The 16,525-nt window shown below is 38.2% G+C and overlaps 1 protein-coding gene across 1 annotated transcript in view; it reads right to left on the reverse strand.

Moving 5' to 3' along the window:
- Window positions 1–16,525, reverse strand: part of fam184a (family with sequence similarity 184 member A) — a gene marked incomplete at its 5' end in the record, with an annotated part of 80,745 nt that overhangs the window by 52,003 nt on the left and 12,217 nt on the right. The window contains 3 exon segments of the mRNA XM_035678223.1: window positions 440–601; window positions 2,156–2,278; window positions 11,775–11,960. Of these exon segments, the coding sequence (XP_035534116.1) occupies window positions 440–601; window positions 2,156–2,278; window positions 11,775–11,960 (471 nt within the window).

Consider the following 16,525-nt stretch of genomic DNA (forward strand, 5'->3'; position numbering starts at 1 on the left):
GAAATACACGTCCCAGAGCTGTAGGGGGAGCTTGTTGAGAAAACATGTGATGACAAAAGTGAACACCAGCGAAGAAATGGCTAGAGTTGCCAAGTTCCCCTTTAAGCGATAATGACAATAACCATTATTTGCCACTGAGCTTTATTGTGTAAAGAATAGATTACATTGTGGATGGTGAAGTCCGGTCACTGTGTACGTATATGTGTGCTGTTGTTTTTCTGTCTTTGGACCAATTTGAGTGTTAGACCTTGAGAGTGAGGACATTCTTGGGCAGTGAGAACATTTCGTCCACTCCTCACTTTTCCAAAGGATTGTTTTAAAGTTAAAACCTGTTTTTTGGGTGTAGGTTGGAAATATATTTAGATTAGGGTTACGTTAAAGTTTGAGGTTATGTTGTGGGGATGGTCAGTTATGAAATTCATTATATCAATGATATAACCTGCAGTGCAGTCAGCAGGTTGCTGGTCTCTCTCAGTCGGGCCCTGGTAGCGTCCAGCTCCTCCAGCAGTTTGTCCTGCGCCTCCTTTAGTGTGGAGATCTGTCCCTCAGCTGTCCCGATGTCCTGCTCCCCCTGCTGCACCTCCTGCTGCAGCCGAATCACCTGCGGGGAGGAGAGACAGATACACAGACGGTTAGACAGAGAGAGCTAGACAGAAAGACCAAACCATTTTCACAACCTCTACTCGGTTGCACTTGAGGCTGTATCTCAGCATGGCAGCAACCTAGAAACTACATCAGCATTTTATGCTCAGCGAGGTGGAATTTCCATCAAAAATGCATTCAATAACCATTTCTGTTTCTGATTTTTAAATGAGCCAGGCCCATATACTTTTTTTTTTTTTGCCAACGTGGCAACATAGTTTTGCAATGCATCAGATATTAATTTACCTCAATGTTAAAAGCACAGTACAACTAGCACAAACAGCAACAACAACAAACACAGTGAGGCAGTGGGTTCACTCACAGGAAACTGATTTCAAAGAAAAATGAAAACAGACCTTTGTTAGAAGAAGAATGGAGTTACACACCAGAAATAAATGTATTTTGACTACAATTTTAGTTTTAAGTTTTAAACTACACAGATAAAAGTCTGAATACTTCAAATTATGTAAAAAAAAAACAAAAAAACAACCAATATTATTAATGAACGAAAAGCTCATATCTCCAGAGGCTTCACAACTTCACTTTGTGGTGACAAAGAAGTCTTTGCACTCCAGTAACTGAAGCACAAACACTTTTAACTCAGGTTTAATAATTTCTTATCTCACTCTAAAAGATGTGAGCTGTTCAGGTACACTCAGTGTCAGGTTCAAAGATAATAAGAGACATTGAGCTGATGCTTTAAAAGGATGAGTTATCAATAATATAATTAGAAAGTCCTTCCCAACATTTGGGATGTTATATAACTTTAACATTTAGATTTGTACAGTTTATTTTTCACATAGGTAATTTTGATGTGTCCTTTAAGAAGAATGGGAGCTGCACATTTGGAAATGACCTGCATCTTTCTTTTTAGCTGGAAATATGAATTTACTTCATCTTTCAAATGGTAAACACTATTTAACATTCAAGTCACACACATTATTAAGGAGCCAAGGTTTCAGACTTTGTGTAACTTTTGGAGGTGACTTTACCGGCAAGAAGTTTTAAGATTAGTAGTAAGACATTTATCACAAACACAAACAAAATGACTGCTTTACAAAACAACCTCGCCATTTAGTAGCTGTTGCTGCCAACATGGATGAGAAGTTCTCAGTGTTTCTAAATATATAAACTTGAACATAAAAGCATACGAAATAATTCCATGACAACAAAGCAAACTCAATCTGCTGAAGAAGATCATGTGATATGATTGAAAGCTCCACAACAGTTGCACTATAGGTCATATAGTCATTCCAGTTTCTAAGGTAGAAAGTAGAAAGTTTGAACTTTAAAAACTAGCAGTTTTGTTGGTTTCAATGCCTGCAATGGTTAGTTAGTGAAACTATATACTATTTCTGAATGCATACTGTATTTAATAAGGAAGCAACCAAAGACAGTTGAAATAGTTTTAAACATAAAATTGTTTGTAACTTACACGTTATTCAGAGCTTTCACTGATCTGACGTCAATACACAATAAGTCAGGTATAAATGTACAGTTCAACGGGTCCCACCTCCTCATTGGCTGCAGTGAGTTTGGAGGTCAGCTCGTCTCTCAGCTCGTCCAGCTGCTGCCTGAGGAGCGTCTTCTGCTCCTCCAGGGAGAGGCGCTCCCTCTCAAACTGCTGCTCCAGCTCCTGTGGAAACCAGTCAGAAACACAAATCTGTCAAAACGAGTGAGAGGTAAAAGAGCATCAACAAGGAAGTGAAAACCCTGTGTGCGTAGATCAGAGTTCATATGGAGGGGAAACAGTTCCCTGACTGGTAAAGCTGTGCACATTTTATTGGAAGTATTAGTATTAGTATTCATGGTCTTTTACATTTATAAAGCTTCTCAGTCATCCAGGTAATAGGACATCTGAAAGAGTCAAAGCCAGTTGGATTTATTCATAATTCTTATTAACCGCTGTCAAGACCAAACAGCGAGTCCACTTTCCTTCGACTTCCTACATTTTAAAGAACAACCATGACTTTATGAAGCACTTTAACCTTATTATTGTGTTAAACAGGTCATACAGTTATATATAATATAATACATGTTTTTCTTGAATTCTGTAAAACCCAAAGTCTACAGCAAGACTAGCAGCTCTATATTTTGCAGATATTTACTATGTTCATCATCTTAGTTCAGTGTGTTAGCATGCTACCAGCTGGGAATGTCATAAATTCTGCAGGTATTTGGTCAAAAGTATTGGACAAAAGAAAATTCTGACTTGATGATGGTACTAAATGAAGCAGGGATCAACAAAGTGATTCACTCTCAGATGAATGTCATATCCATACAATAGCTGTTGAGATATTTCAGTCTGGACCAACTGATACACAGTGATGATGCACAAAAAAGCACTGAAAAAGATCTATTTGAAGACAGAGACTGATAATGGACACTTAGTGGGTAACACACTCGTATCCTTCAGTCATGTGCAGTACTTCCTCAGTTGTGGTTGATCTCGCTCCTCATTGTTTGACATTACATTCACTGCATTCATCTGTGCAAATTTCTAAAAATACTTCAAACAATTGCATTGTCCTTGCCAGAGAAGAGAGAAAGAGCTCGAGCATTGTTACCACAATAAAGCGTATTATGCCTGCTGATGAATGAGGAACGATTTCTGTTATAGTGCGCAATGATTGCTGCTTTCCAAGGACAATTAGAGCTGAGGGGAAATTGCAGTGATGTCAAATGAAATTCACCACCATTATTCATTACACAGGAGGATGGGGTTTGTAAAAAACATTCAATGCATTGACTACTGTGACACAACTCCATAGAAATGAATGGAGTGTCACAGAAATCCATCTGAATGGAAGAAAGAGTGAAAAATCACAGTAATTCATGTGTAATGCTTCATGACACCTTGTATTTCACAAGATGCTTACCGGGGGTCACGGGGTGGAGAAAGTTTCTCTGCTGGCAGGATAATAACTAGGAGAACTGTTCCTCACTGACACAAATATGCATCTGTTAAACAGTTTGGTATAATTTGGTACGTAGAGTCACAGATTGGTATGTTTTAGCCTGTTATTGAAATTGTTCCCTTCCAAATGATGCAGAGTTGGCAAAATATCCTAAGTCTGTAGGTCCACTCCTGTTCCCCCTGCTTGCAATAAATTAAGCATTATAATGCTATTCTAAAAAAGCCAAGAATGGGGCCAGTACCTGCCCACCCCTAGGCCATGGTGAAACCCCCATGCTTCATCAAGATAGCTCTGATCTACTGTTGCCAGAAGCCTTCTCGTCCCACAGGTCCCACACAAAGGCTTCCTTGAAACTGCTCCTCGCTTGTGAATCCACTCAGAATAACGAACTTCAAACACTCTACATGTTACTTAATCTGTTTTGTGGATAATTACCAACTCAGTGCTTTGTTTTACCTGCTGTGCTAACTTTTGTGCTAGCGGAGGTGTAATCCCTGCAGTTCTTTATTTTATATAAAAGCAACTTCTGCTACTTAAAGCTGCATTAATCAAGGTTTTTGGCCATTGGGGCAGCAGAACAAATTATTATTATTAACTTAATTTGATCTGGTCTATTGAGAAAGATTTCCTACCAGTGTTCATCACAAGTTCTCAACTATATTGTGTAGAATATAGAGACCCTGACACTGTGTAATAATAGATCATAATAGAATAATAGATTTTTACATAAAAAAATGCATTGCAATGCACCAACTCAGAAATCCAACCATGAAATATAATCAAGATATGAATGAAGGAATATGTCATTTTTTTTGGAACTTTTGGAAAAGTAAGGTGACTTCCACCAGTCTGATGATGATCAAGGACGTGATATTAGGAATATTCTGGCCATCGGTCGATCCAGAAACAGACAGATGAGGAGGAATCATAATACGACACATCAGGATTCCTGTCATACCTTGCCGCTCGATATAGGGGGCGAGACCGAGGTACTGCAGACCTATTCATTTAAATTCCAAACTGGGTCTTCTCACAGACAACTCTCATTATAATTTAAAGTGATGACAGAATGGAGGTGATGAAAGAAAAGATGATTAACTAGACGTGATTAAACTCGGATCAGACAAAAGCATCAAGTGATGAGGAACAAAGGGACCAAGAGGTATTTCTTCTCATCTTTCTGCCCTCTTATTTTGCAGAAAATACATAAAACCGGAGCAGCAGCGAGCAAGTGAATAAGAACTGAATGAATGCTGGTTCTCAGTCCGGACATTTGTGCACCAACACTGGCCGCATGATCACGAACAGGAGTGAACAAAGGCGAATTATTGTGCATATCAGAGTACAGTGGGAGGGAATATGAGAGTATGAAAATCACACAGGGCCGGAGAGGAGGAAGCCTGCATATGTAATGCATATCTAATAACTACGGAAATGCATAACACTCTTCTCTTAATGTAGCTGTCAGCTCTGATCGGGTCTACTGTGGAATATCATTTAAAACACGTCCTCATTATGCAACTTTGATGCAAGAGAATACTTGATCACTTGCTTTCACATGGCTGTGTGTGACTGGAATAAAGGCCTCTGTGGAGATTAGGCATCATCACAGGGCTATTTCAGGCTGGTGGAGCTGTATGCCTCGGCTGCAGTCAAATTAGTGGTAGGCTGTGGTTTGGAACAGCTAGACCTCAGGCTCATTAAACAAGTCCCAGTGCCCGGTTTGTAATCCTAAGGGGCAATTTTACTGTTGCATATCAGATACAGGAAGACGTCACGATGATGGAATTTGGCTATTTCCTATTATTTGAACACCAAGCACAAGTGTCAGCTTATTTGTAGTCATTTATTTGAGGAGCAAATAGGTGCAGGGCCCTAAAATGAAACCCGACTTGTTCAGAAGGTAAAGTCACCAGTGTCCTTTATCAATCACATATCATGTCGTGACACTTCCTAAGCACCGTCTCTTTTTGCTCTGCGCTCCAGTAACAGTTAGCTAGCATTTTAATGACATTAGCTTTTTAGATGTAACTAGCCAGCTAACAATTGATGTAGATAAGCTATCTTGTTAGCTGATGATCAACTGTTATTGGAGGAGAGAGCTAAAAGGGGCGGGACTTATGAAGGGTCAATTGAAGATCATCAGTTCAAGACCGACCTGTTTAGATTAGGTTAGATTAGATTAGTAAAAAAAATATTTATTTTTATTGTGAGGTGATTTTGTGATGTTCTGCACTTGACAACTTTTCATAATAATTATCATTAAATATAAATATATTTATTGTATTGGAAGAGTAAAATGTAAAAATGGGACTTGCCATTATATAGCGGGTTTTTAACTAAATGAAAACAGACCAAAGGGCCAAACCAACTCACACCCACTGGCGGGCGGAAGGAGGAACCTTTTAACCTCCCGGGCAGTTCTTGAAGTTTAGGACTCCATATGTGGAACAGAAAGGCCGGGGATCAAAAAACTGCCAACACTGGCGCATTAAAAATTGACCGGCCCGCTCCTAACTCCTTGAACCAACAGCTGCCCATTAAACTATTACTTGGCATAATCTTTCATATCTAGTATTTATTAAAGAATATTTTGTAAAACCTTACCTGAGGCATACATACTAAAAATTCGGTTTCTTTGTGAACAAACCTCTCTCACATTGTGGCGGAACATTAACAAATGATTTACGTTTTAATTTGAAAAACATATATCCCACCATGTAAAAAAAGGGAAGTTTTCCTATTTCTTGGTTAATTCATTTCCAGAGGTGGCCTCGTTGCATTTTCAGGGAACTTCGTCCCTTAGGGAAATTTGGGATTTCTTAGGTTGGGCTGTTTATGTTGAAGGATCAAAACAGGGAATTATAATTAAAACTTAAAAAATTTTTCAAGCTGTTTTCTTTTGAAATTACTTTTCAAGAGGAAAATCAAACATTGTTGTTAATAAAAACCATAAAAACCGGGGCTTTTTGCTGAAAACTTCAACTCAAGCTTTGAGGAAGGAGAGGATTAAACCTCTTTGGTTTTCAAAAACAAGAAAAAACCCTTTCTCATTTTCTTCCCAAGAAGCTAAAAAGGTAATGGGTAAAATTAATATAACATAAGGGAATATGCAGGAAGACAAAAAAGGCGTTGCGTAAAAAGCCGCCCATCTAAAAGTGGGTGTATTTTGCTTGTCGTTATGAAAGGCTTTAGCCCTGTTTTAGGACCGCCCACACTCAGTTGCTAAGTAAGTAAAGCTGTTGAAATATTTATGGCTGGGAATTTTAAAGAAACACAACAACAAACCACAACACAACACACAACAAACACAACAACAACCAAACAACAACACAACCACACACACACACACACACGTAGTGGTTGGCTGCCAGAGTCACATCCCTCAGCCAACATTCACATCCATCCACCCCTTTCACCATCACATCATTTTGCCCTAATTTTGATTACTTTTCTCACTTTATACTCTCCACTTGCGGTTTTATGCGCAGTAAATGTCACCAGCAGACAAGCAGGACAACGATGAATTTAAATCGAAGGGTCCTGCACCCATTTAAATGTCAAAACTCCACACCTTTTCAAAACCTTAATTTCCACACCTATTAGTGACATAGTAAACCTACTGAACTTACTGAAAAATATCAAAAATATGTGAAGTAAAAAATGTTCTGAAACAACAAAAAAAGCTGAATTTCTGCACACACCTTCTCAATTTCTAATATCTGAAACACATTCTTTCACCGTGAATTTCCTCACTTCCTCACGTGTGTGGGTAGCGTGTTAATCTAATTTGTATTTCATTGTTTCCTGCACAAAGCCACGCCAAAGCAGCTGTGTGTGAACCGGAGGAGTAGCAGTTTAAGGATCACCCCAGAAATAGCACCGCGGAGCGTCAACACACTCTTATCACCTGTGTGACTCACCAGGCTGGCAGGATGCGTATAGTGTCCACATGTGGACCGAACATGCCACGTTTCCGAACTTTGTTTTCATTGAGAATTTATTTTTATTTGCTTCTTTTGTAACTCTCTTTTATAACATTATATCACTCCTCCGGGTTACTCAGATTTCCCCCAGGTTACGTGAACTCAGAGGTGTCCTAGATGACATTTATAAGTGATAAATATAAATGCGCTCCCACGTCAGTAGGCTGCATTTCCTCCTTTGAGTTTGCCAGCTTCTTAGTCACTTTTCATGTGTTTTATTCAAAGGTGCACTCCTTTACTCAAGGACCTGAATGGCTTTTCTCCTATTGATATGATATCTGAGCATACGTGATTACGATCATCAAAATAAAAATGATCTTCATCTTCAGACCTTGCACACCATCTGGATCTTGTTTCTTTGTCACCTGCTGTGCTGCTAAAGTGGGTCCAACTGCTACCAGCATTAACTTCACTGACTCATTTCTGTCCCGCAGTGAAGAGCTGATCAGTATTTGTAACAGCAACAGATTGTGGGTTTTAGATATTGTATTAAGATAAGATAAGATAAGATATTCCTTTATTTTGTTTATTGTATATTGTATCAACGTCCTGCTGTTGTTTTAATAAACACACTCAGATACTGAACAAGAAATGCAAGATAGTTGGATAAAGCAGGAATGCAAATTAACTACAAAATAGGTTGAGCTTATCTTTGTTATATAAGGTATTCTATAAAAATGGTCCTTTTAAATGTAATAGATCATGTCAGTCCGGTCATTAAACCCAAGCACTCCCTAAAAATCTGTAATGTTTCCGCACTAAAGAAAGCTGAAACCATCAATCTCAGGGTGGACACCCTAACTTTGTCTTGAACCCCGTCTCTCGTCTTTGTTTAGTAGAAATAAACTTAGAGTTCCCATTTTAAGAGCAGTTCAGCCTCAGTTAAAGACGCCCCAATGAGTCCTCTCAGCTTTATGTTTACAGCAAAAAAAGAGACATTATGAGTTGTTTACTGCCCCAAATGATGGCAGTTAAAAGGATTTTTAACACATCTAGTCTGTTTTCTACAAAACTCTTGCTAGGCAAATTTGGGAAAATACTATCAAATTGTTTATTTAAACCAGTTCAAATCATTCATTTTATTGTTTAATACTTTAGTGCAAGGTTGCTGTAAAATTGTGGGGAATGTAACCGTTATAATGATGTGTAGCATTCAAGTTCAAATATTTATATTTGTGTAGGCGATGTAAGCAGCTTAGAACTTGCTAAAGTGGGCTTAAAGTGTTATACATTCAAAGAATTTCTATAAAATCCAAACCAGGCATCTATGTTTGTCAAAATGTGTAGCCACACCAGGCTAGTAAAGGGGACCTGTGTCTAATTTGGCAATTTCGTGGAGTTTGGGTGGAGCTGAGGTGGGCTGAATAAAGATTACTGTAAACGGCCACCTGTGGCGGCACCCACCTGTCACTCAAAGCAGCCGTACCTTTAATAATGGATAACTTTAAGCATTAATATAATTTAAACTGGTGAGTTATATAAAAATGTACCAAGAGAGAGAAACATCAGTGTCAGTCCTCAGTTTCTCTGAATAGCAACTTTTACAGTCAAGGCTACCAACTGAAAACGTTGGCAGGAAGGCTGTTTTTTAAAGACTGAGAAAAAGTAATCTGAGGTGTTTCAAAATGAACAATAGTATAAGGACATCAGTTTGTATTTCAATTAAAAAGAAAAGCTTCTGGAAGAATATTTAAACCTGTGTGAGACACTACTTATTTACAGTTAGCAAGGCAAAGAGAGCTCATAGCTTCTTTAAAGTTGTGGTCACAGATGGTACAGTCAGTGAACAATGTGACAATGAGTTAGCTTGGAGGTTAGAGAGGCTGCCTTGTGACCAGTTGCCCATTGAAATCCTCCCTCAACCAGCTCACAGAGTGTTTGTGAGGAGGTAAATAAACGCTGCTATCTAAACAACTTAATGAGCGACAACAACAAACAGTAGAGGACTGTGTTTACACTTCAACTTAAACTGATGGTAATAAACATGAAAGATATCTGAATTGAGTAGAATTAACTCAAGTAATTATTGTTAAGATAAGATAAGATGTACCTTTATTGATCCCCCATAGGAGAAATTCAGACACAGCAGCATAGGGGAGTGTAGTGCAAAGTTAAGGTAACTTAATTGTACTAATTCCATTCAGATCATTAAAGTTACTCTCATAAGCAGCATTTTTCCAAACTAATTTAAAATAATCGGAATAAAGTAACTTAAATGCATCTTCTTTATACAAATGTTACCACCGAGTCTAATATCTAATTTATTCTTCCACTACAGCAAATTATTACATTACCTGTCAAAACATCTGATGTATGATTAAAAACAATTTATAATTAATTGATTATCAAATTGTTTTGTGGCTAACAACAAATCTTTATTTGGATGTATATTTGTTTATATGCTGATTTATAAACTGAAATCCTGTCATATGAAATCAACTGAAAGAAAATTAGTCAATGGAACAAACTGGAATTATGTCGCCTGTATTTAAAATACTAAACAAATTTAATTGCAATTAAAACAACTGAGTTTGAGCTTCAACAATTCATTTTTGAGTTGGGTTTAATTCATGTGAATTAATTCATGTTAACTTAATTCTTGTTAAGTAGACATGTTTTACAGTGTACCTCCATACACACACAATGTAACTGTGGTCAGTGGGACGGTGTTGATGACACTAAAACATATGCACACACCACTTTCATAGTCACCACTCAGTCATTAACAAATGCTGTTTAAAATCAACAGACTGAAGTGGTGTGACAGGTCCAAATATTTGGCTTGCATAAAATCCAGACTGGAGACAGACTCAGTGCAGACAGCTTGTATTCTGACTGAGTCATTCCTAAATATCATACTGTTCAATTTTATATTAGTTAATAATATCAGCTGGTCTTAGCAACCTGCAGATTTGCAGTGGGTGAGTGGTGGATTCTGGGCAACAGGAATAGTGGAAATTGTAAAACAATATAAGTGTTTATTAATGAGTCACTACTTGTATCCCTATAGTAGTGAAACACGTATCCATGTCCTTGCTGCTGAGCTGCACTACTGAATATTTTAATATTTACAATGGATCAAATGACTACACTTAATGTGAAAGGAGTTGTTGTGTTGATGAACCCACACAGAATTAACATGCAACTCTGCTGTTACCCTCATTGCTATGCAGTGTTTTAGCTTTACAGTTTGCAACTTTACTGCTTTCGTTCAGTCCCACTGCTTTCATCAACCTTGTTTTCAAGTTCTGATGGACCCACAGTACACTACCTTTGAATTTTGCAGCTGGTTGAGGTGAAGCTAACTAATATATAGTGTTGGTTATTTAAATCTATACCAAGACCTCAAAAATCTAATGACCTTAGATTCGTTGTGACAAAAAAAGACTTGCACCTGGACTTTAACAGCAATGACTTGTGACTTCACCTGGACTTCGGAGCCTTTTAACTTGTCTTGTTATTTAAAAAGTCTGCCACGAATCAGTTCATTTCCTAAAACAACTAACGATAAACATTCCAGGTAAGTCGACACTTAATTCCCCAGATCCACTTTGTTTGAACCAATCTGACAGCATCCAATCAAGTTGCAGAACTAACATTATGTTACTGAGCACTAGTTGGATTAGATAATATAAGATATTTCTTCAAACTCAAAGGACTTGAGACTTGAGTACAAAGACTTGAGACTTACTTGTGTCTTGCAAAACAATGACTTGTTCCCACCTCTGGGACAAATATAAAGTTGCACAATATTAACTAACATTGTACTAAATGTACTTTGTTACTTCCTGTCTGTGCTCCCCATAAAGAGAGTGATACAACCTCACCAAGGACACCATCTTGTGATGAGTCCCGAGCTTGATGATGCAGGATCAATTAAAACATACAGCTGTTCATTTTCCTCCGGCGTTGAGCAATAAACGCTGATTACATGAGATGCAGCGATATGAAAATGTATCTCATGGACTTTCATACATTGTGCCCGGCGAACTCACCATCTGATGCACCCTCTGTCGGACATATTGCCATCTATATACTTCCATGGATTCTTTTGTTTTGTTTTCTGTCTTTTGTGTGAGTGAAGTAGGGTTTATAATCAGCTTCCATCACATTAGAGATGAATAATAGATTATTGTGATATAGGATTACCCATGAAGAGCTAGCTTCAGCTCTGTTTGTTGGCCTCACCTTGGAGTCCATAAAAAGATGTTTGCGTGTGCGTACTCACAGCCAGCAGGCGGTTCTTGTCCTTCTCGGCGTTGTTGAGAGCGTTCTCCAGGGTCACTCTGTGTTTCTTGCCGACTTCCTCCAGAGCTCGAGCCTGGCTCTCCTTCATCTGGCTGGCCTCTTCTTCAGATCGAGCTCGCACATTGCTCATCTCCTTCTCGTGGGATGCCTTCTCCTCGAGCAGGGTCTGGCAGAAATAGAGGATAAATATGCATGTACACACACATTTAAAATATGCTCAAAGGTGAGAGATATGATAGATGACACACACTGAAACAGACAAACGCACACACTTACAGAGCTGGGATTCACATTCACACCATATGCTGTATTATTCAGCCATATTGCCAGTGTTTACTAAGTGACAGCCAAGGAATCAATCCTGCATTCTGTCTGTCTGTATCTGAAATGTCCTATTTGGATCTCTTTCTGTTTCCATCTTTCTCATCACTTCCCATTTATATTTTTTATTCCTAAAGCGCAAACCCCAACAGGCTGAAAAGAAATTTTTATAGCAGACTCCATGTGGCATTATTGGTAATGGAGTAACTGATTATGGAATTATAAGGCATATAAATCAGTCGGCAACATAAACCCACCATCATTCTGATTCTACATGAAGTCATGACTCAAGCTGGTGTTTGTCAGACGCTGTCTTCATCATCAGGAGTGACAGATGCAGTAAATTGGCCTTTTGCTGAGTCAAGCTGATAACGGCAGCACTTTAATTTCTTTATTATTCTTTAAACAAACTGCTAGCAGATTTTATCAGCTGTAGCTATCTGGGTAATTAACGTTAAGTCTGTGAATTGGTTGAAAACGCTGTCTCCACCAGACTCTTTACTGTTTTTAGTCGGGCTGTGTATTGGCAAGATTCTGGCGATACGATAAGTACAAGGCCTGTTGAGCCTACAGGTGCATGCTTAGTGATTTGCAAGTGATGTGTATAAGTAAGATGAGTGGCAGTTGAATCAGAAGAGAGCTGCCTCATAGATTTGAAACTGAGGGAATAATAGAGGAACGTGGTAATATACAGGAATGGATAACAGCCAAAAGATGTATCTTAGAGGGCATATAGAAGACGGAATAAAGTCCTTCTGATTTAAGTTGTTACTATGCTCCATTTATTGTGAAACAGACAGGCAAGAACAAATGTCCTCTGTATGAAGCAACAGTGCACTGAGTTTGTCATTGGAAGTCTGGTACAGTATGAATCAATGCTAAGGTCACAGAAAACAGTGGTCTTCCTGGTAAACAAAATAGAATCTGAGGGCCATTTACTTTGGTTTTAATCAGGGGAGCAGCTGTTTCTTGATTGCATGGGTTAAACAAAAAATTTAATTAGCCAAACTTTGCCAAAAGAGCCACATGGGAACAGTAATATCCTTCAATTGAGCTGGAATTAGGCACAGTAAAAGAGCCCTAAAGTAAGCCAAGAAATGAACTCTGAGATAACATTTCCTGTTAAATTGTGTACAAAGATTACCTGACAAGATGAGTTTTGAAATCAGTTGTTGATATATTTATTTTCTCAGTTCCCTTTATTTTGGTGCAGGAAGATGCAACTCTTTGCTTCGAGGCAGTTCAGATTGTTCAGGTTTCTGCAACACTACTAGAGGCACATAGATAATGGATAAATGGATGAGCTATTGATGTCCTGATACAGTTCTTTGGCCCCGTTCTAAATTCAATCTGATACTTACCTAAAAGTTCATTCAATATGTATCTGACATTTTGAAATAACATATGTAGTTGTCTAAAGTTGGCATTGGTTATTTTTATAGTCCTAGTCCAAAACTATGAATTTGATAAGCTTAGATTATTGATATGATATGAAGGAAAGTTTAACTGGAATATATGAGACTCCTGTCTCTCTGTTTGAGTTGTGTTACAGTACATCTTTTACTCAACCTCATAAACCGTCTTTGTCTGTGTACAGACACCAGCCTGCACAGCAGCACTTTAACCAGACAACAGGAAAGTTTTGTTTTGGTCTTTTATCAACTTACTCACAGAATTATCATTAATTATCAACAGCTGAAAGGAACGTCTCTGGGCATTATCTTGACCTGCGAAAGCGACGGTCAGCGCTGGCAAAAAATGAGAAGCAGCTAGCTGAATGTTTTGTACACTGATCTTTGCTTATAAGAAAGAGAGAGGAGAGACAACACATTTGTTACAGTCGGTGCTTATTAAATTTTGCCAAACCAAATGTCAACAGAGTCAATCAACTAAATCATTTTCCACATTCACACAGTCTAATTATGTCCCTCATACTGGGGTCCAGGGAGCCCCAGGGCAGTGCAGGGTAAACATAGGTATACAGAGTACTTATTTTTCTGTTGGCACTGGGGATACCAACTTTTAAATCCCCTGTGAGGAACACATTCAGCAGTGTTCTGTAAACTCAATTTTGGATGGTGAAGGCATGACATAGTTGTGGATGGAGTAAAGAATAAAGAATACTTCACCCAAAATAATCATGTAGTTGTCTCAACCGTCTGTGGGCCAGTATTGATTGTTCTGTGACTAATGTTAATTTCATAATTTTATATTCTTTAAAGTTAAGCAGGAGAAGAAAGTACAAATAATATTGGCCCATTTTAGGGTGAATTAAATAAAGTGAAGTAAACCTACTTTTTCAGGCACAACTACATCACTGCCCAGTGGGTCCTTGAGGGGGTACCTGAGGGTCCCCAGAACATTGACTAGAAGTTATAAATTTCACAATCTTCAGTGTTAATCTGCCAACACTGAATAACTATATCTTATCAGAAATGGATTCCTAAGACTACATTTAATCAAATATGGATCTACGGCCTGATGTTGTCAATCTGTTGGTCCTTGACACCAAAAAGGTTGAGAACTAACAATAAGGATAGTAGCGTTGGAACACCAGCAGACTATGGTGGAAAAAACACAGTACAGAGGAAGAAAAGATCGGATTTGGCTTTATTTTAGCTGATACCGATCCATTAAAATATGACTGGACATCTTTAACAAATGTACTAATTTTGAGATAAATGTTTTGCAAGGTCTGGTGAATCTTGTATGTCAAACGCCTCCTTTTATCGATTGCTAAACTCAAACAGATGCTGCAAATCTCCACAGCTGCGTCCTGAAATGGCACATTAACAATTGCCATATAAACAGTGTTCCATCATTGCCATTGCATTAGAAAAGATGACACTACAGCCTGTCCAAATCATGCAAAATGTATATTCTGTTTAGCCTTTACCAGTCATTTAATACTAGTGAGTATCTGGCAGTTTGTGGAATATATCAGACATTGGCAACAACATCAAAAAAAAAAAAACCTTTAATTTTCCACCAGGGATGCAATCATACTGGTGTGCACTAATTGCTCCAAACCAACGGCTGTTTTGGAAATCTACCAAGAAACGTCCATCAAACCGGTCAAACTGAGCAAGACTGCTGTGTTATCATATGGCCAAACAAGCCGGAGGAGGAAAACATCTCCACAGCGTGACGTGAGCGACAGGGCAGGAAAACATCCTGGGAGGCTAATTTCTCCTTTTGCTGAGAGAAGACAAGGAAAAAAAGGCTCTAAAGAAAATAAAACATAAATGAGGAAAAGAAAGGTAATAATAGAGAGGGGGAAAAAATACCAAGCCTCCCATTAATGAAATTACTTTTCCACAACGTTTTATAATTAAGTCACACCACGAACATTATCTGAAATGTTCTTTCTCTCCCAGTTGCTTATATTCAAAAACAATTAATCCAAAAATCACTACTTGAAAAATTCATTCTGCTACCAAAAAAATTAATGCAATTAAAAGATGAGCTTTTTAAAGGACCAGTGTGTAGGTTTTGGCAGATTGCAACCCCCTCACCTCACGCAAAGTAACAGATTACTGTGATTAATCCATTTCAAGCACAAGTCAGCTGAGCACTGATGATATTAAAGAAAGGACCAGCTAAGTTTATGTGGTGCAAGATCTTCTATTATCCCGAGGAAGACATTTATATTCACAGCAGCATCGCTCAGTGGGAGAACTCTCCCCGCACCCACAGGATTACACTGCACAAATGTCAGAGATAAAGGGATGGGAAAACACACATGAAGCAGCAACACTTGACATTTACCATCAGCTGTGGTTGGTCTGCTGACTACACTGTGCCTTAAATCATCTGACCTTTAAGCTTCTTGGTTTTTAAAAAGTGGTGCAGCTCACAAAGTTTGTTAATGCAGTGATCGACAGGTTTGACCCTTTTAACAGTTCGATGATTATGGGCCCATTTCTGCTTACTTTTGCTCATAAAGCATTTTAAACTTTGTTGTTTATCTTCTTCCTAATCTGTAGGAACTCTTCTGCAACTTGCACATAATTACTGTAAGTAACTATTGACGGTTAAGTTAGGTAAAGAAATACAGGAAAATAGAAAAAGAGTGTGAAACTTTTTCTATTTTTTTATTGTACAGCCTATATGCTCATGCTAACATTTTGTTTTCTCTATAAAGGAGTTCACCACACGTCGCGACTGCTTCCAACCAAGAACAAAAAAAGGAAAAACAGAAAGATAATAACGTGGTTACCAACAATATATCCTTCACTAGAGGGATATAAACAACCTGATTTAAAGTAGCTACCAGATAGGGAAATAATATCTATAGTGCGGCTAAATTAAGCTTACCAAAAATGCAGCCACAACCTATCCTTTATGATTATAATGTACATACTATAAAAACAAGAACTACGGGCTGGCACACTCAGACTGTTACTTATC

The sequence above is a fragment of the Morone saxatilis genome, unplaced genomic scaffold (assembly GCF_004916995.1).
Source record: "Morone saxatilis isolate NCDOM2014 unplaced genomic scaffold, NCSU_SB_2.0 Contig7, whole genome shotgun sequence".
In the NCBI taxonomy this organism is placed as follows: Eukaryota; Metazoa; Chordata; class Actinopteri; family Moronidae; genus Morone; species Morone saxatilis.